General features: G+C 29.0%; 1 protein-coding gene across 2 annotated transcripts in view; it reads left to right on the plus strand.

The window, feature by feature from the left end:
* Positions 1–22,590, plus strand: part of LOC129907433 (sodium/potassium-transporting ATPase subunit beta-1-interacting protein) — a 113,981-nt gene that overhangs the window by 88,353 nt on the left and 3,038 nt on the right. Inside the window, exons 2-6 of one of the 2 annotated variants that reach the window (XM_055983647.1) lie at positions 6,276–6,413; positions 10,803–10,883; positions 10,953–11,150; positions 11,213–11,273; positions 15,993–17,753. In XM_055983647.1, the coding sequence (XP_055839622.1) occupies positions 6,276–6,413; positions 10,803–10,883; positions 10,953–11,150; positions 11,213–11,273; positions 15,993–17,554 (2,040 nt within the window). In that variant the 3' untranslated portion in view covers positions 17,555–17,753. Of the gene's footprint in view, positions 1–6,275; positions 6,414–10,802; positions 10,884–10,952; positions 11,151–11,212; positions 11,274–15,992; positions 17,754–22,590 lie in introns of those variants that run through there. The other variant, XM_055983648.1, reaches the window with a different exon arrangement.

The following is a 22,590-nucleotide window of genomic DNA, read 5'->3' on the forward strand; positions in this document are numbered from 1 at the left end:
ATATAACTTGTTTTTTTTTACAACAATGTCAAACAAATTTTTGTTTATGTCACTTTAGAAAAAAGTTAAGTATCCTTTTATACCGTTTTATCGTCCCCATATAGCTTAAAAATAAGAACTTCTTATATAAAATGAAAAATCGTTTATATTGACACAGTACCTTTCTGCTGGAGAAAACCAATGTGATTTTAAAGTTAAGTGAACCTAAATATATTCAGTATGATACATTTTTTTCTAAAAAATTTTTATAAATACTTAAACAAGCAAACCATAAAAAAGTAAGAACCCATCCCCGCAATGTGAAAAATAAATATATATAAAAAAATATAGCTCTTGGTAATGGTAAAAACTAGAGATGCCGCGAACATTCGGCCACTATTCGGTATTCGGCCTATTTTTCTGGTATTCGACATAAATTATTATACCAAAATGTGTGTTTTATTAAAAAATTTTAATTTTAGCACTTAAAATCTACTAAAGGCAAGTTGTGGTGTTGTGAAAACTATTTGTTTCGCATTTGTTGGTAGTAAACGATTACGTTTATCTTCGTAGACTATTCCTGCTTCGAAAAATAGTCTTTTACTGTAAACACGTGTCCCAGGAGAAGAAAGGTAGACTTTAGCAAATGAGGAGGTGATTTCTGAAACCAGCTATCTGACCTGAAGGTAGTTTTGAGTAAAATGCCAAAAACCTTTACTTCGTAATACAGAAGATATAGAGCAAAATAATCTTCTACAAATTTATTCTTTACGAAATTTTAATAAAATTAAAGTTTTCAAAATAAATATATCTCAAGTCTTTATATTGAAAATTCCTTATTAAAAAGTAGGTATATCTGCTTCTGAAAGTACGAGTATAATTGCGTTATGTCTTCTTTTGGAAGTAAAACTATTAAAAAAATCTTTTTTTGAAGGTAAAATCACGATTTTTTAAAAAAAATTTTGTAAATAAACCTTTATCAATATCAGTATTTTAGTTTATAACAAGAAACAAAAATACATTTTTATAAATTAAATTGAATTAAAATGCGTTTCTGGATCGCACGTACTTGCTCTTGTAATTTGGAGTGTTTATTTTGGTTATTTGAATAGCTCTATATTTCATTTTTTTAAATGATAAGAAATAACAGTCTGTAAATTTTGAAAAAAATTGGTACGAAATAAGCTAAAAAATAAGTCAATTTTCGCAAAAAACCACAAGCATTATCCAAATTTTTGAGAAAAACTAAAAACACAGATTCTTAATATTAATTACTAAAACCCTTAAGTACACAAAATTTAATTAAAATCGTTAGACCGTTTAGGTCCTAGCACGCTGTACAGATGGACGAACGGAACTAAGTGATGACGAAAACTACTTTTGTAACTCCTCCATCATCGTAATGAGGCATTTTATCATACGTCAAATTGATATTTTTTTTTACTGAAGAGGCCTTTTTGGAAAGAACATTTTGCGTAGGCCATTTTGGAAAAAATATTTGGTGTTCAATAGGCTGTTTTGGAAATAAAGTGGTTTTTTGACATTGAATAACTATCTCTGTGTGCTGTTAAGAAAATTATTTTTGATTGAATCAGACGCGCGTTGAAAAGACCTAAAAAATGGCATGCATATCTCATTTTCCAATTTTTTTTCCGATAGCTGGAAATCAGCTCCTCAAATGTTGTCAAAATATGAAATTTTGTAGTGTGTTGACCACCACCTGTATGGGTCCGCCGTTCGATCATGGCGAACAGTCCTCATATATAATTCGATTTTAGATGTCTACCTTTGTAGTACTAGGTAGTGTGTTCAGACATTTATCTTAAAAGTAGTTCAGTTATTCATCGTTACAATACGATGTTGTTGGGAATTTTTTAAGCTACATCTATTCTTGAAACAAATTATAAAATTTTTGAAACTACCAACGTTTTTTTCTGAGTGTCCTTGGCCGAATATTCGGCGGCCGAATATTCGGTATTCGGCCGAGGAGCGTGGCCGAATATTCGGTATTCGGTATTCGGCCAAACCAATGTTCGCGGCATCTCTAGTAAAAACTGAAATACATTAAGTTTGTTTTGAAATTTTCTAAAACATTTTTAAAAAAAAGTTGAAAATTGTTAGCCAGTGCAATTATTTGTTTTCCTGAAAATGATTAAATTCATGCAATTTATTATTTCTTCTATAAAAAAAAATCTGGGCCGTTTTACTAAGTTTTCATTATATGTTAAAATTTGATTATTTACATGAGAATTTCTCTTACTATGTCTGGGGTGCTCGCCGCCCATGGATTCTAGCTGTAAGAGCCTTAAGGCAATAAAATTGTTTTATTTTAATGAAAAACAATAGAATAATATTTATTCAAGTAGTTCATAATACAAAAAAAGAACTTTTTAAATCATATTCTTTGATTTTTAAAGTTTTTAAGAGAATCATTTTTTCCTCGATAACATTTAAGTTCTTTTCCTTCGTATTTGCCATTTCTTTTCATCGATTTATCATTTATCAAGTAAATTATTATTTGTTATTCAATTTTCGTAAAAAAAATTGTTATTTTATTGCCTAAATGTCCTTACAGCTAGAATCCATGGGCGGCGAGCACCCCAGACTAGTAAGAAAAATTCTTAGGTAAGTTTTCAGGTGTTATCAATGAAAAAAGTTTATCAATTCAGGGTAAATCCAATACTGTGTCACTTTACTGTATCTTTATTTAAGTCTGAATGTTTAAAAAATAATTGACGAATGGTTAATGTTTCATAAATTAATTTATCAACAAGTCCAGCCACGTAAAATCAGAAAACTAAGAGGTTTTTTTAGAAAAAAAGTAGTTTTGATTTTTTGTTAATTTCTCGAAAATGACAAGATATTTTTGGATCCGGTTTTCTGATTTTGTTTAAAAACATCTCAGAGCACCTTATTTTAAAAACTAAATAAGTACTTAATTTCATAAAATTTTGAAAAAAATTGGTTTGAAATTATTTTTTTCCAATTTTTTTTTTTCAAAATTGTGATTTTGAAAATTAATTTTTCAAAAACTACCGTTTTTAAGGTAAACAAATGTTGTGACCTTTGAGCTTTGACCCCTTATAATGGGATAAATTATAAATGACTGATAAATTAGTACAAAAAATCAATTAATTCAAAAAAATATAAAGTAGTTGATGAAAAAATTTATTGCGGATTTAACGCGAAGATTCTCGTTTTTTTTTCACTGCCAAATCCATGTGAATAACACTCAAAACTGATGAAATTCGGGATGGTGATTTTAAATGAAGCAGGAACAAGAATCCATAAAGTTTTAAAAATACTTGGTGAAAGGATCTTTTTATTGAAATTTTTTAATAATAACTTAAGATACATTTGGGATATAGAAACAAAGAATAAAAAGACTTTTTTTTTTGGTCAAATGGTAATTTTTTTTTTCAAAAAGGGAGTAAATTCTGTAATAAGTCCCAAAATGCCAATGATTCAAGTGAAACGTCTAAGAAAATTAGTATAAACGTTCAATTTGTCATCGAAACCAAGAATATTATGGGTGAAAGGATGTTTTTTATTTGTGTGAAGGAATCATAAGTAATTATTGCCAAAGTCCAGATTCCAGTTTAAAGTTATTATTGTAACCTACGTAACTACCTAAATATTTTCTTGACACTTTTTTCCATACGAACGATAAGTTACAAGTTGTCTTCAAAGTTTTAAAAGCGTGAAGTTTTCATGTAGCTATAGCTTTATAAAAGCGATTTATATCATTTGTGTTTTATTAAACATTCGACAAAAAAACAGGTCTTATTTTAAAAATATCAATATCTTATTAGTCAAAAATGGGAATATAGTGGCATTTATTTTTTTGCTTTTAAATGACATTTTTACTTGCGATATAGGTACTATAGGGCAAGTTTAGGATTCGTAAAAAAAATCGAACTCGAGATAACAATTTTACATGACATTACGATGATGGAGAATGCCAAAAAAGTGGGTCCGGCAATTCTGTCTGTCTGTCCGTCTGTCTGTCTGTCTGTATGTACCTCGAGCTACAGCCTAAACTATTGGAGTGATTTTGTTCAAACTTGGTAGTTAACAGTTTTGGGTGATTACCTAGAGGACAAATTCAAATTTTTTTTTTAGGACAAAACTAACGGTACCTGTCATATAACGGAAATAGAAAAGTTAATTTTTTTCAAAAACGACTCTAACGATTTTGATTAAAATTTTTGAGTGTAGTATTACACATAAGATCCAACTTTCGAAATAAAAAAAATATTTTTTTTACCTTTATAAACGGTACCTGTCATAGAACGGTTTTTTTGATTTATGAATACCTCTTTCAAGACCATCCCGATTTCAACGAAAATTTTTATACAAAAGCGTTTAGGTAAAGTTGATATTAAAATTTTAGAAAGTTTTCAAAATACTCATTTTTGGATTTTTAAAAAATATTTCAAAATTTTTTTTTGAAAAATCAATTTTTTGAAAATGGGTTTATGAAAAATTTTGAAATTTTGTTTTTATGCGTAGTTGGCATACCAACTTTTTTTTTGAAAAATATTAGAAAAATTTTATATGTAAAAAATATTTTTTTTTAAAAAACGGCTCTAACGATTTTCGAAAAAAATTTTCTAAAAATTCCTTTTTATATAAGAAGTAAACTGGCATACTTGGTTTTTTGTGAAAGATCATTTAAAACGATATTTAATTAACTATAAAAACAGATTTTTTTTTTAATTTCTTGAAAATATCAAATTTTAAATTTTCTTGAATAAAAAGCTTTAACATTAGAGTAACTTTAAGCATAAGAGCAAGTACGTGCGACCCCAGTCGTGCATTTTATTTTTCAATTAAAAGATACAAAAATTCTCTACAAATAACCATTCTCACTTTACATAAAATACCTTGAATCTATTGCAAAAATGCATCTCGGACTATGTTTTCACAGTTGACCAAGAAGCTATTTATTTATTGTTAATTGACAAATTTACTAGTTTTTAATTATAATTACATTATTTTATTTATAGAGTAGGTAGGTATACAAAAATAATAATATATGATTGCAGTAAATGTACAATAATAACAGCAGACATTGTGTATTGAAGATAAATGTCTGAAGTTACATTAAAAATTGTTTACGTTTTCAATTCGAATAGTGAATCACATGTGGTAAATTGAAATAAATATAGTTCCGTTTATCACGTCGTCGACCTACTATTCAATTTCATTTCCTATTAATTGAGTAATAGATATTTAATTGTTGACGTATGTTTAAATAAAAAAGAAAACATGAGCCATTATTTTGTTTTTTGTTTAATAGCTCATTTTTAATAACCATGTGTGTTTTAATTTATATATAGGTACAGAAAACGTGCACTTACTCATAATGAATGAATATGAACTAATGAGTATTAACAAATAAGTTGACAAGTGTTCATGTATTTTATTAATTTATGAATGAATTCTGTTTATTTTACAATCTTGGTACTTTTTGTTTCAAAAAGTTCACAAATAATAGTTTAAAAATGATGTCAGTGACTTCTCTTGATAAAAATTTGTAAAGGAAAATTGTAACTTGTAACCAGGGTTATTAAAATGTCAATTAATAAAAAATGCATCTGAAATAAAAAAAAAAATATTAATTGCAAACAAAAAAAATTTGCATAAAAAAAAATATTTATTGCAACTGAAAAATATTTGCATTAAAAAAAAAATGTTCTGCATTGAAAAAAAAATTCAATGCAAAATGTGTGCATTAAATATATTTTTTTTTTCTAATATTTGTCGAATTTCTTCCAATTTTGAGTATTTGACCATATATTAGCTATTTCAACTATAAAATTGAACCTAATGTATAGTCAATTATTTAAAATTGTAGGAAATTCAAAAAATATTTTTGAAAAATATTTAATGCACACACTTTGCACTGAATTTTTTACATATTTGCAACAAAATTTTTTTTCGATGGAAAATATTTTTATTTGCAATCAAAATTTTGTTGAATGCAAAATATTTTTACTTGCAATAAATATTTTTTTTAATGCAAATATTTTTCAGTTGCAATAAATATTTTTTTTTCAATTGATTTTTTTTTTATTTGCAATAAATATTTTTTTTTTTTTATTTGTAATAGAGAGCAAATGCTTGTAAATAACTTTTCAAATTTAAGCATATTATGCTCTGACAGAAGTTAAGGGCGTTAAATATAGATACATTCCTAAAAACATTAAAACCAATTTAATTGTTTGAGCCCAAATTCATTACTTGTTTAAATCACAATAACTGACTTGTTTTTTTTTTTACTTTCTTTCCAGATAACCATAATCGAGCGCCAAGTGTTCGACTTCCTCGGATACATGTGGGCACCCATTTTTGCTAATTTCCTGCACATAATATTTGTAATATTTGGTTTTTATGGAGCATATCATTTTCGAGTGAAATATATAATTACAGTAAGTCTCTCGCCAATAACCATAGTCAAATAAATTTTATTTTTTATTGCACACAAGAAAAATCCAATATGAATGACCCAACACATTTTCCTACCCATATTCTATTTATCGTACATTGAAGTAACCTACAATTGTATAACAAATATAACCTTAATTTTACTTCCCCAAAAAAAATACGGCCCTTATTTAACCAATTTTGTGTGGTACCACCATATAGCATTATATCTGTAATAATCGATCGATTGAATGTAATCGAATTGGAAGTGTTGAATATTTTAATCGCACTTTCAAACAAACACACACAGACAAAAAAAAAATCTTAATCTAATCAGAAATCGATAACAGGGAATGCATAGATAATTTTTGTTAATAGCATTCAATTCCAAGCTCTCTCCTATCATCATCAGAAATGGGTTCCAATTGGATTTGACAAGGGATAAACAGTATTATTATGTGTATAGGTATAATCTTCTACTCTATCTACTTGGTTGTGCCGTGCCTTAATATGAAGAGGAGAGAGACGCTTTTTAGTTTGTTAACACAAAATTGAGGCCAACATTGTTTGGACAGAGGGGACTGTTATTAACATACACTATATTTGAAATCTAATAGTTGTTATATGGATTTTAATGATAAACAATTTTGAAATTTGATATATCGGTTCTGGGTTTTACTTATAATAATTAGGTTATAGATGTAAGTGCATATTATATCAATATAAATTGACTCTGTTGGTAATATTGGATGGGCATTATCCAAATATTTACAAACTCGTACATTTAATTCGTCATAACTCCCTTTTATATGCGGGTTAAACATTTTGATGATTTTCAAGCCTTGAAGTAATTTTCCTCTAAGGACTAATAACTTAAATTAATCGATTTTGAGTTTGCAAGAAAATTTATTTGAAATAAAAATATGCGTCTTCTTTGTGGTTCATAAAATGACTCCTATACAATTTATCAGAAGCAATAGCTTCCATTACTCAGGATTTATAAAAATGATTCTATACCCCGATTTTGTATTGATAACAATCATTAAACAGCCACGTGTTTTTTCTTCCGTGTTGTTATCGACTGCAATTTTGTATCGAAGATAGTAATAAAGATAGTACACCAATAAATGTATTGTGAACTGAAATATGTGGTAGACTATAATGTCAGATTCTACTGCATTGTAAAAACTAGTGTGCAATTAATAACATTGGCACATAGAAAAATAGTTCTGTTTACAATACACCCACCTATAGTTCCTAGGGTTATGTTTTTCGATGCGTTGATTCCCAAGTACTAAGTGATCTTCCAAAACTGTTCAGGGTCATTAAGTTTTAATTTCATAGAATTGTTTCATATTTTGTTACCTGTAAAATAACTTCCAGAGGAGACACTAATTTTCTATCGAACAAAAAGCACCGTCAAAAATTTTTTTTTTTTAAGGTTACAAAATTGGTGCAAGGAAATAAATCCCCGGGAACTAAGTCCACTGAGGGTCTTAATTCTCACTGAGTGGGAGTTCATATGAGCTTCAATTGTAGCAACTTTGTATTCAAATTGATAATCAAATATTTTATGTATTTTTGTCTTATGTAACCAAACTACAAGTTTCTGGCCAAGGCGTTTTCAAAATGTTTTCAGAGTGTGCTGACTTTTTTTTGTAACCGCAGCAAAGAACTCAATATCTGCTTACTACATATGTATAGTATATAGGGTTGCTTTACCTTTTTGTAGATCGATCTTCTGTTCAGGTTCGGGGGATTGGATTGAGTCCATCTGAAAATGTAATTTTTCAACACAAAAATGTTACACGCTTGGAAATCAGTCCATTCAAACATGAACATAATCAGGCGGTTTTATAGTTTTTTTTTTTTTTTTTTCAACTCAAAAGCTGATATTTCGAGTGAATATTGCAGGCTGAAAATTCATACAAATTTCAAAATCAGTTTTTCATAGTGCCAATCGTTTTGTTGGTGTCATATTAACTTGATAATTATTTGCAGAGATATTGCACTTTAACTTCTTAAAGACGTTTCCAAAAATAATTTTTATGTATCATTAAAACCCAAAATTTGCTGTGTACCTACTTTTTCAAAACTGATTTTTACTTGCGATATAGGTACTATATATCAAGTTATGCATTCGTTCAAAAAAAAAAGTTGAGATAACATTTTTCCATGACATTACGATGATAGACAATGCCAAAAAAGTGGGTCCCGGAAGTCCGTCTGTCCGTCTGTCTGTCAGTCTGTCAGTCTGTCAGTCTGTCAGTCTGTCAGTCTGTCAGTCTGTCAGTCTGTCAGTCTGTCAGTCTGTCAGTCTGTCAGTCTGTCAGTCTGTCAGTCTGTCAGTCTGTCAGTCTGTCAGTCTGTCAGTCTGTCAGTCTGTCAGTCTGTCAGTCTGTCAGTCTGTCAGTCTGTCAGTCTGTCAGTCTGTCAGTCTGTCAGTCTGTCAGTCTGTCAGTCTGTCAGTCTGTCAGTCTGTCAGTCTGTCAGTCTGTCTGTCTGTCTGTATAAGGAACTAGAGCCTAAACGGATGGACCGATTGACTCCAAACTTGCTATGTAGCAGTTTTTGGAGGCTCTCCTCTTTGGAATTAATTTTTTTGGACCAAAAATAACGGTGCCTGTCATACAAAAATTTCGGAAAAGTTTAATTTCACAAAAACGGCTCCAACGATTTTGTTAAAAAAATTCAAGTGTTAGTTTTTTAACAAGGTCTATCTTTCGAAGAAAAAATTTTTTTTTGAAAATCATTATTAACGGTACCTGCCATAGGACCGCTTTTTTCAAATCGAATTTTCTGCAAAACTACTTATTGTATTTCAACGAAATTTTTTATACAAAAGCATTTATATAATTTAAACATAAGCAAAAAATAAAATTTTGAAAAAAATAATTTTTGGATTTTTAAAAAAATTTTGAAAATTTTTTTTTGAAAAATCAATTTTTTGAAAACGGGACATTGAATTTTTTTGAAATTTTGTTTTTAGATGTTGATTAGTGATTTCTACAAAATGGCATACCAATTTTATTTTTAAACTTTTTTTTCAAAAAATTATTTATAAAAAAATAGTTTTTTAAAAAACGGCTCTAACGATTTTGAAATTTTTTTTTCTAAAAATGCACCTTTATATATCAAATAAAACTGCATACTTGTTTTGTGGGGCGATTTGATTTCAGATATTGTTTTATTTTTTTGAAAAATTAATTTTATTTTTTTTGTTTTTTATATACCAACATTTCCCAAGTTTCTATATAAAAAGTCTTAAAAATTTAATCAACTTGAACTCTAAGAGCAAGTTCGTGCGACCCAGTCGTGCATTTTATTTCTTTTTGACTTTAGTCTGATTGAGTTTAACTAGCAACCGATGCATAATATCTGTCATTTGAAATTTTACTTGAAAAATTGATTCTGTATTCATGTCCTGCATTTTAGCAGACACTGCGGAATCCAAAAATTTTAATCTTGTTTACTGTCTATCAAAAAAAAATTAAAAAGAGTTTTTTTCGCTCATCCACATTTGAAGCGTTTTAACTGGCCAAAACTTTATTTATATATGTTCCTTTCTTAGCTAATAAAAATTTGTTTTTGAAAAATGTTAGAAAATTTTTATAGGTATATGTATAAAAAATTATTTAAAAAAAAAAACGGCTATTAGGTACATACATTATCTAAGCGAAATCCTAAAATTATCGCTAAATATGTAACAAATCATCGCCAAAATTTTCAAAAAGTTCTATTTTAAAATGTATCTCTTTTCTAGAAGCTGAAGCTTTTAAAAACAAAATATCGGAGACATGATTTCTTTACGTATAATAATATCTTTTAAAAGACCGGAAAACACTTTTGCAACAGCACGGACACTGGGGTGTATGTGGAACTTTTTTGTTAGTATGTAATTTTTTTTCTATGAAAAATAATGAACCTGTTGACTATTTTGAACCATTTTCTGTTGATCAACATGTCATACTTTTCAGTCAATGTAGTAGTGCTGACGGTTATGATTTTAGTCTGATTATATGGTATCAGAATACCTCTGGCTTATACAAATACGGGTAACATTTTTCCATACGGCAAAATCCTTTGTCATTAAACTTCTAACAATGACCCTTTTCACAATTTTTTTCGAAATTAAAAGAGATAGGTACCTATTCTCGAATTTGTTGCACAAGAAAGAGTTCCTCATAATTCGTCTAATGAACAGTCGCGCGATCGAAATCGCATGTGTGCGCCTAGCCTAAATCTGTACAGTTTTTTTCATATCTGGATTTTCAGTTCCAAAAATCATATATAACTTCTTGTATAGTAAAAATATTTCTATTTACGACATACCGTTTCCTCAACTAATTTTTTTCAAATTAATTTTTTAACATTTATCTTATCTTCCTCTTTAGTATTTAATATGGAGTATTATATGGATCGGATGGAATTCGTTCCTAATATGTTTCTATTTGAATGTTGGAGAATTGGACAGAGTAAGTTATTTTTGTTTTCCCTTGACCAAGACAAATTAAATAATAAAATATTTAATTATTTTTTTTCAGGACAGCGATATATTAAACCTCGGAACCGGTAGCGTCTCATGGTTTGAAGTAAATGGATATGGTTGTAAGCCAACTTATCCAACAAATATAACCTCCGACGATCCTTACCGTCCCATACGGCCAGAACATGTTGATGATTGCCTTTTAGAATATCATTTAATTGAAGTAGTTCATTCGGGTGTACAATGCTTTTTAGCGGTAAGTTTTGACTTACTCATTTTTAATATCTCTTATTCATTTATATTTCTTTTTTTTTCTAGACACTTGCCATTATTGGCTCTATTATGATAAGTTACATATTCCTAGATGAAGACGATCGATGTAAGTTTAAAAGTTTTATTTTATTTTATTCTTTTTGTTAACTGTTAATTTGTTTCCTATATATCCTTTTTGTGTTGTTATACCTATCCTTAAAGTAGTTGTTTATAATATTTAAAATAGTGTCCTTGTTGTGTATCTCGATTTAGGTATATACAAAAAATAAACATCTTTATAAACAAAATAAATAGACACGAACACAAATACAACATAAATTGTCTTTCTATTCAATTCAATGTCCCCATAATGTATTCATTTTAAATTGCTTTCCAATTGCATGCCTCTGACTGTTTATTTGCAAGCAATTACCAGTTAAAGAAAATCCTCTCATACAAAAAGTTGTTACCTTGCAAACCATAAAAACCCAACCAAAACCAAACCATCAACAGACTAACCAAAGTCGTCGGTCGGCCCGTTCCGTTCCAAACCCGTCCTCTTCATTATTATTTTTGTATCATTATACGATTGCATGCAAACTTTATTCGATAAATGATCCTTGACCTAGTTTTCACATTGCAAAGCAAGCACAAGCAAACATATGTTATGTACTTGAGAGGCTTATAATATCCTACTTAAATACACCAGGCACAAATATTTGAATGTGCACCTCTGACTGAATAGAAATATTGTAAGAATAACCAAATCGAGATACACAACATGAAGATACACAGTGACAGCAAAATATACATTTTGGTATACATATGAACATTCACTCTGTATATCCTTTGATTTGGGTTCCAAATCCTAAATGCCTTTACACAGGCAATAGTCGTCTACTGTATCAAAAAATCCTGTTCCTTCCTTTTTTCCCTTGCATGTGTAACTCTTTTTCTATTTCTCTCTTTTGGTGAATAGTAATAGAGTAGAAGTAGATTGTAGTACCGCATAGTAAAAGGATTTTTTTTTTTTTATTTTTTATGTTTCGGATGAGGACTTTTATATTTCTCATTAATTATATATTTTTTTTGTTTTCACTCACTCATTAACAACACAAGGACTTGAGAGTCCTTGTTCATCAGATTAATTTATTCAAATTACAACTAAAAAAAAACTTAAATAAAAAAAATGTTTTATTGTAAATTCATAAAAAAAGAAACAAGAAATGTAATAACAAAGTTAAAAAACAAATTTAAAAAAAATAAAAATTGTAATTATTTATAAATTAATCATCATCACTATGTACATACAAATCATGAAGATTATTTTACAAAATATAAATTAAACTCGTTATTTTTATTATATAAATTATTATATATTTTTTTTGTTAAATTTGATGTGTCAATGTGTTTGTTTTTATTTAGCTTGTCATTGTCCCCCTAATTAATACAATGTATTTTTTAATTATATTATTATAAAATGAAAAGTTATATAAGTTTGAAAAAAAAACTGCGAAAAATAGGACAAGATTTACATATGCCAGTGGATACAAAAATCAAACTAAAAAATATTATTTCCTTTTACTTATTAATTTATAAATTTTAGATTAAATTTAAATTTTAACCAAACTTACGTACTTCAGAGGCTTTCATTTTTTATTCCGATTTACTTCAATTGAGTTCGCTCATGCAAATATTCAGAATTAAATAAAACACTTAGTACCAAAAAGTTATTTTGGACATTATGTTTTATTTTTACATCTAAAAATGCGAATAAATATTTTAATTTAATATTTAAAAAATTATTATATTATTTATTTACTGTCCTTAATAAAATGAGACTTCACCATCATAAGTTAAACATGTTATTGCATAGACCTTACCTAATGTCCATTTTTAAAAAAATTTCCCCACGTTTCGTTGGTTGTTTTCCAACTTTTTCAAGGGTCCTTGAGTTTTCTATAGTTTTTTGTATTTAATTTTGTTTGACTTACTTTGTCTTTTAAATTCAATTCATTGGCTTAAGAAAGATAAACTTAAATGAAATCCTAAAACTATTGACTATTTGATAATTCAGAATGCTATGAATTGCTGGTATCAGTATATTAGGGCAGGAATGCTTAAATTTCAATTAAAAACCTGTAACCCGTTGTAAAGCTTTTTCGAAAAAAAGTTATACCTCGGAAGTCTTTGGAGTGAGCAAACGTCCAGTCACCATTTTCTGTGTAGAAATCGGTCTTGAAATGTGAATTTTTTTTCATTGCTGAAATGTATTATATAAGCAACAAAATTCTGCATCACGAGAATTTTTTTGAAATTTAATTGTTTCTTGCATTCAGACTTTAACAGGCATTACACCCTGATGGTGAATTTCTTCTTAAGCTTTCCTTGCTGCATTAAAATTAATAAAAATGTGAAATCAATTAATTTTAATGATTCTCCAAGTCTTTTATTAGGGTGTTCATCGAAAGTAAAATTGCTTTTTAATGCAAACATTAAAAGTACACAGAGAAAAATATGACCACCTAAAAACTAACAGATTGCCTTATTGAACTTTTTTTTAAAGGAACCTTAATACGTTATTAAAAATCAACGATTAACACGGTTTTTCCATAGAGATTTCTTACTATTTTCATGGAGAAAATTTTCTTAAAATTTAAGTAAAAATTTCATTTATTTTTTATTATGGCACTAGAACAAAAATTATAACCAATATTTTTAAGGTGCGCTGGTTCAGGTGTGCGACTAGAGTTAAAATATTTAGTTCGTAAAAACCCGATTGTTTTAATAAGATTTCCTTCGTGGTTGAAAACCATAGAGAAATCTTATTGTTTTTGTTCTATTTTATGTGGTCTATTTTTCTCTGTGTAATAGTTCGAAAACGCAATAGAAACTTGTTATTTTTTCTAACGCAGTTTGCTAAAATCATAACATCATTTTCCAAGCCCAACCAAAAATTTTTAATCAATTTAATTTATACGCACCCGTACATATAGTTGTCCAGTGCTGAAAAAATTAGAAGTGGCATTAACAAACTGTTCGAGTCCTAAAGATTAAAATTTAAAAAGTTATTTAAAAGTTAAAAGAAAAACATCGGCACTAATGTATATTATGCCATTACGATAAGTGTGAATCAAAGCCACAAGCGTCGAATTGCCAACAAAGACCTTAAACTACAAATTTCCTGACAGCACAGTTTTGGGAATCAATTGTCAAACATTACGTCGGATATCAGAAATTTCGTGGTCAGCACAAGATCCTGATTCCAATCTGGCTGCGAATCTGTTGAACATTTTGAAGTAATTGTTTGGGCAGGATGAAAACCACAAATTCAACAGTGATGAGCTTTAGAATTGTATTAAGGTGAAATACGATCGATTTTTCAAATTTGTCTTCACTATCAATTCATATGTAGTTCCTTGAGACATTCTTAAAACTGGTACTTTAATCTAATTGAATATATTGAAAAGAAAAAAACTTAGGTACTCACTAACTAGCAGAATTGGTCAAGTCCAAACACCATTTTGAAACTGTCCATATTTATACAATGAAGCGTTTTAAAAAAAAATTAGTGTGGAAAAACTCGATTTCACTTATGTAGACAACACAAAGTTAAAACAACTTTTTCAAAAAAAGGCAAAACATTTGATCAATTTCGCACGTCACTGAATACGGTCGCAATAATTTTTGTATGCCTTTTAAGGTATGATTTTAAAGAGCGGAAAATAAAACTTTTGGTCCAGAGCGGCAGAAAAGCTAGATTAGGCCCTGTGAATGAAAATAAACAACTTTTTTTTCATGAAAACTCATAGCGTTAAGTAGAAGAAATTATATCGATCAAAAGCGACCTCCGAAGTTGATGCACAATTGTGATTGTTTTACGGCATTTTTAATTGTTGCTCACAAAACATGGCTTCAAATTGGCTATTTCTTCTTCTTGTATTATTCTCATCTAATAGTCTTAGTACACTCAAATCGATTTTTAATACACCCACATCGAGAGCTGAAAACTTTTGTTTTACGTAAATCTTTAGATTAACAAAATATTCTGGGAGAACTTGTGTCTTGGATGTGGTTTTGGATTTTTTCGCGAAAACTTGGTTTTTGCTCGATTTGAAATGAATATAATTGTTTAACTTGCTTCAACAAAGACGTCAAAGCACAATGACTTTATAGTCATATGAAAAGATTAAAGCTTGACATTGAATTCCTCAAAGGAAATGTATATGCACAAAACTCTGACTAACTTCAATGACGCGTACTCCGGAGATATTTCCGCTAGTGTGAACGCTAAGAAAGAAAGAAGGAGGATCGTTGCTATATCTTAATAAGACTTTACAATAGTAGCGCTTTTACACTTCTAGTAACTTCCTTAAATTTTAAAAATAATTCTTGCTTATATCATCTTACCGAAGTTTAGAGCTAACTTACCTATTCTGCACCCATAGTTCTATTTTGCAGTTTTTTAAGATTTCACATGCTTAAAATTACACGTAAAAGCTGAATTGATATCAGTTGGTGTTCGCCGCAAGAGGGCTTAATCAGTGATAGAAATTCCAGCAAACTTTGTATTTGTGTGAATTTTAATATTGTCTATTTGATGCCTTGAAGTACGTTAGTGTTTGATTTTATATGTTTATTAAATGTTAAATAAATTTTTATTTTTGTTTATTTTAATAACAAGAAACCATTTTATTTACTGGCATATTTAAAAAAAATTAAGAAATGAAGTTATTTTAAATACAAAAATTACAAATAAAATACTAAAAAAAAATTCCGCTATCACGACAAAATTCTAAAATGTTATTTTTTTTTTTTTGTATGTCCTTCATTTTTCTTGTTGCAGTCGATTTCATGAATGGCGACGCCAAAAGTCCACAACATACCGTTGTGCATCCAATGTACGTGAGCTATACTAGCATACCGACATCGGCTAGCGCAACAATGCTATCATTTAACAAACACAAACAATATCTTCACAATAATAATAGCAATAACAACAAATCGCATAGTAATAGTATCCTAAGTAACTTGCATAATCATACAATAATTAATAATCAATATTATGACGATAGTACAGCTACAGCTGATCAATTGTTTACTAATAGCAACAATAATGCAAAAAATAAATTCAATGCACATCATCAGCATCAGCTGCAAGCGCAACAAATACATCAACACCATCCATCCCAATCGCAACAGCCACAATTACCGCCACAACCACCGTCCACAACTATCAATACGCAATCTTCGACTTCCTATACTTCGCTCAATCGAGATATCGCAAGCGATATCATCGGAACCGCTCCGACTCCCAACAATAGTGTCCTATCGACAATGTCGGCGTCCTTCGATCGCAATCTAAATCTAAATAATCTAAGCCAAAGAGGAGACAAGTCTGCAACAAAGAACAATAGCGGCGGCGGGAAGAAATGCAAAACTTCCAGCAGTTATAGCAGTTTTATAAACAGCAATCGTCCTGACATCAAATACACTCAAATGTCAACCGAACAATTGGTCAAAGCGGCCAATTTTGATGCGTCCATTGAGGACATTATTGCTCTGCAGACTTTCAATTCGGCCGATAAGCACGGTATGACATATGTTCCGTTTCAGAAGCCAGTGCCGGCTGCTCTGTTTGTTGCCCCGCCAACTCCTGGCTCTATTTCGAATGACAACAATAACTTCCTGCCTACAACGCACGTCTATAGTCCGACCAATAACAACAATAATACCATTCCGGAAGATGGTCCACCGGTCGGACAATTCACTCGCGACAATTCGCAATTTTTCAACTGTCCCCCTGTGAGTAACGCTTTCGAAAATCGAGCGTATAACAATGCAACGCCACCAAATATACCAGTGCAGCAAATACCACGACAGTTTCAACGGTCCGGTCAGTATCCGTATCCGGATTTGTCGCCGGATGTGACGGAGAAATACTCCATGCCTTACCAGTATGTACCGCGTTCGCCGGTCGCGAGCCGCATAGCGGCCCGTCGCCGTCAAGACAGATCTCACGTGACGAATTTCTGCGATCAAATTCGTGACACACCGCCCGGTTATGCAGACACGGGTTTTGCTATTAGTCGAGCTAAATCGCATGACCGATTGTCGAGTCGCGGTGGGATAAATGGCAGCGGCGGGATGGGTGGTGTTGGTTATGCCGCCGCCGCCGCCGGCGGATATCATCAGAATCCGCAAATGCCGCATCCACCATCGCAACTAATACAAATGCAATACGCTAACGACACTAATAACGGCAGTAATAATCGTCATTCGCGTATGAGCAATGGCAGCGAACGTAACAATAAGCCACGCCCTAGGTCATATTGTAATCCTAGTAATGTAAGTTATGACAGCAACAACACTGGCGAAGGTGATGGCGGTGATGGTCATATGTGCTGAAAAGGGTTAAACAAAATAAAATAATGTAATATTTTTGTGTTCTTTTTAGTTTTTAAGTTTCATTTTTTATTTTGTTTTAATTTGTTTTTCTAATTTTATTTTCTATCATTTTTTAATGTTGATCTGAGTTGCTTTTGTATATAAATTGAATTGTTAAATTAATTTATTTTTTTTTAAAGAAAATTTGTACAAAAACAAATTGGATTTTTTCTTATTAACAATTTTTGGAGAACACGTTTTGTCAAGATGTCTTACAAACATATTCGATCTAATTGGGATTGGGATTGTATCAAGAACAGATCCGTTCGCGTATTGTGAATAAGTATAATTTTTCTTAAAGTATAGTCTGAAGTCGTCCCTGTATCTTATGAAACTCTGTTGAGAAACTACTTTCTTTTAAATTTGTTCAAATACCAAGTTTCTTTTTTGCTTGACTATATCGTTCACGGAGAAAAAACAATGCCAGGGATAACTTTACGTTTAATCATAGCTGTTTTTTTTTTTTTGGTAGCTCAGTCCTAAGCTCAGTAAAATATTGCAACAAGAAATCTCTCATTTACTTGAATACTGTCATAACTCAAAAATCACGAATTATGAGTAAATGATGCAGAAGTTATTGGAATAAAGTAATCTTTAATCCAACAGAAAAGCATTACTTAGCTTCAAAAACTGACGGAGAAGGAGCATTTGTTTTCTTTTAGAAACTAACTTTTTAAATATAAAAATAGATCGATACTAAATTTAAAACATTTTTTTAAATTATAACAGTGTTTAAGTAAATGAACGAAATAATTGCTAAGATTAAATAAAAGTTTTGTATTTGTTGGCTTACAGAGAAAATTTTTTTCTAAACTTATACATTTTTGACAATTAAACAATAAGGATTATTTAAAAATAAATAAAAGTAATCAATTGTTGTTGTTTATAGCATAAAATGTTTACTCAATAAAATACTAAGTACCAATAAAACACGGCTAGAGTTAAATATTAGTAAATTTTCTTCACAAAATTCTACGGAAATTTCAACCTTTTACTTTTAATTTTTTAATTTTGAAAGTAAAATAAAGTTAAATGTACCAGAAGTTAGTTAAAAATACCAGAAATAAAGTCAAATATACCTAAAGTAAAGTTATCCAGGGGTTATTTTCTCTCTACCTAGCAAAAAAAAAGGTAATGTATTTAACCGGTTTTTATTTATATGAGCATGGCTGTTCCCCAATAACTTCAAAACTATCTGGATTTCAGTTTTTAAGCCCATTTTTTAATTTATAAAAGCAAACAGTAGCAATACTTTTTTGAACCAAAAAGTAATTAGTCACCCTTTTGCTGAAATAAGAGCCGTCATTCTTCAAATCATACTTTTAAAATATGATTAAATTATAGTTTTGAGCTTAAGTAGCTAACATTGAACTGTTATAAGATTTTCTCCAACTTTTCTCTTGAGAATTCTCGAAAGATGTTACGACATTTTTTTTTTTATTTATTTAAAATTAAAACTTCAAATTAAGAACTGCGCAATGCAAACAACTTTAGATGTTTGTTTTTAAAGTCTCAAAACGATAGTGTTTAAACTTAAAATTGTTTTCCTGACGACAAAAAAGATATGGCCATTTGAAAAATAGCATAGCAAAAGTTGGAGCCTACATATTTTGATCCCTTTCTTTTTTGTTAAAGTAGAGCAAGCATGTTAAATGAGAAGGACCGTGGTTTTCCTTAGACAAAAAGACTAGCTACGCCAGTGTTAAACATTTTTTACTGCCTGTAATTTATTTAATAAGATAATAATATCTTTCAAAAATGCAAAGCTTTTAAGAGGGTGCTCTTGTATTTTAGAACTTGACTTTAAAAGGATTTAGAGTTTGTAAAGTTCAGCAATAAAAAATGAAGAAAAGACACACATTGGTGGTAGCTTATCGTATTTTTAACAGTTTATCGTCATTAGGTCAGTTTAGGTTTTTTGAAACCTAAGAGATTTTCATTAACCGTGAGCTAATTGAATTAAGGGAATTTAGATAGAAACTTTAAACTACAAATTCGATTTTTGAAAAATAAGAACCGCTCCTGTGTTTAAACATCGAGAGATATTTAAGCTAAATCAGCTCAACTAATACAAAAGTTCATTAGTCCTCATCACACATTTGCTTAGAACTTCATACTAAATCAGTTTTTTAAAAAAGAAGTCCACAAATTAACCTTAGCTTCATTAATAAATTTATGATGTTCACAAAAAATGGTTACTTTACTAAAAAAAAAAAAACATGCACTACAAAAACATTCGCATTCTTTTCTTTTTTTTTGTTTGCGTCTAACTCGATATTTCAATTTGCATTGAATCTACGCAATTTACCAAACAAACCAACAGTTTTCCAACACTTTCGGATTATTATTATAGTTTAGTATGAAAATGCCATCAAAATTGGACAGCAATTCCCTTGGTCAACATTAAATAAGTCATCAGTCAACTTATAAACAAAAACTAAATAAAATCGCTGAACGATCAAATTAAAGTTCCTGATTCTTTTTAAATAATACTGCTTGGTAACTATTTTTTTTTGTATCATTAAAATATAAAACTCTTCAAATACTTATCCCCTTATCTTAAAACATTCCCCCATTCATTTTGTAACAATCAAAAAAATTCTTCCTATAAAGTCTTTCAGTCTATAATGGTAAGCGTTTAACAACATCAAAGCACAAACAATAAAAAAAAATATATAAATGTCCATCCCGCCACTATAACAAAAAAAAGAACATTTTTGTTGTTATCTATTAAATATAAGTTAATTCTATAAATAAAAAAAAAAATAAATAAATAAATATAAACCAAATTTTTGTTGAAATTGTTAGAAAATCGAAATTATTATGAAACACAATGTTTGATTCTTTTTTTTTTTTAAATAAAAAAATAATATTAAATATTAAAAAATTTTAATTTGAATTAAAATTAATTTAAAAATATATATATAAAATTAAAGCACGAGTTTGTCAACTGTGATAAAAAAAAATTTAATTGAAATGAAGAATGAATCACCAAAAAAGATTGTAATTGCCTTTTTAGAGTATAAAACAAAAGAAGAATTTAAATGAAAAAAAAAAGATATAATTTTAAATAATTGGATAATGTTAAATAAAAAAATAAAATACAAACAAATGAAGTATAGAGACATGTGTGTTAATCGTTAGTAATATATTTAAATGTTGCCTTTGAAAAAGTAAAAAAAAAAAATAAAAAATATGAATAAAAGAAATTTTAAGTAAAAATAAAAATAACTATTATTATTAAACATTAAAAAAATAAAATTAATTTTAAAAATCTTATTGTAATCTTAACAATTAACTGATTAATTAATAAATTTAAGTTTCTTTTTTTTTTATTTTCAAATAAAAATGTATGTGTATACAAAAGCTTGTTGGTTTTTTTAAATAATTTGTTGTTGTTAGTTTTGTATAATTATATTTATTTATATTATAATTTTTAAATAACCTTTTTAAAATGCTTATAAAAAAATCAATTAGCAATATCTTTTTGTTTTTTGGTGTTTGGTTTTTTGTTAAATTGCTTTAAATCTTCTCTGCTTTTTTTTTTCTAAGTAAAAATACTTTTACGTTCGTCAAATTGAAATTGAAATTTTTATTTTATTATTTTAAAGTCGACAAAATGTAAAAACATAATTAATACAGTAAAATAAGGAGAAAAAAGGGGTAAATCTCGGAATGAATGTTAGTAGAAATTGTTTTTGCTCAATATCTTCCTTTTACCATTCTATAACATATCTCAAAAGTCTAGAAAAATCTCATGTCCGCTTGTCGCGATTTCAAGGTCAAATCGCGAAATGGAGATTTTTAAAATTAGCAAAAATAGGCTATGGTATTATATACACATATGATACATGATTTCAAGGTATTTTTTAATGCTGATTCCGGCAGTAAGTTTGCAACTGTTATAATAATATGAGTTGACAGATCAAAAACAGGTATAACTTTTTTCAGAGACGTCAGATTGTCTTGATTTTAGATTTTTTGGAATCAGCAATAAAAAATACCTTGAAATCATGTATCATATGTGTATATAATACCATAGCCTATTTTTGCTAATTTTGAAAATCTCCATTTCGCGATTTGACCTTGAAATCGCGACAAGCGGACATGAGATTTTTCTAGACTTTTGAGTTATGTTATAGAATGGCAAAAGGAAGATATTGAGCAAAAAAAATTTCTACTAACATTCATTTTGAGGTTAAATCCTTATTTGACTGGATTAAATAGTTTAAATTTTGTTGTTGTCGCTTTCTTGTTTTGTTTTGTTTTCAATTCTTCTTTCTTTTCTCGGCGCTGTTATGGTCTCGATTGTTTTGGTTTTTATAATTGTGTTTAATTTAACTTAGCTGGAAATGCATTTTCTAATTAATAATATATTTTAAAAAATGTGCGCTAATTTAAAGTCAGTATTTTGTTTTTTCTTTATACAACTTCTAGTGGTGCAGAATTTAAACACCAGCCCAATATTAACACCATGCGTTACTAACGTGAAGTTGTTTCAATTATTTATTCAATTTTTAAATTAATGACAAAGACACTAATGATGAAAACAATACACCAATTTTAGAAAATTGGAGAAAATCGAACAATTTGGTCTTGGCAAAATAAACTGTTAAAATTCTGTACCTTGAATTAAATCGTATTTCAATCCCTAACTCACTGAAAAGCATTATATCGTTTATGCAATCTTTGTTCAATCACAACTAAAGTCCAACTGTGGGTCACTATGGCGTATGCGTATTTTTTTTCTCAAGCATAAAAAAAAATCATAAATGCAAAGTTTCAGCCGTTGATAAAATAATTCTATGTAACTTATTCACTGACTTTCTTGAAGACATATAATATCATGGGGGAGAATATGTATCGACTACCAATATCTCGAAGTCGATAGTATTGAATTTTTTTTTTAAATTTTTATTATCGCCCAATCAAATAAGAATTTAACCTTAAATTATGGAAAAACTTTTTAATGCATACATTTTGCATTGAAATTTTTA

The sequence above is a fragment of the Episyrphus balteatus genome, chromosome 1 (assembly GCF_945859705.1).
Source record: "Episyrphus balteatus chromosome 1, idEpiBalt1.1, whole genome shotgun sequence".
Classification (NCBI taxonomy): Eukaryota; Metazoa; Arthropoda; class Insecta; order Diptera; family Syrphidae; genus Episyrphus; species Episyrphus balteatus.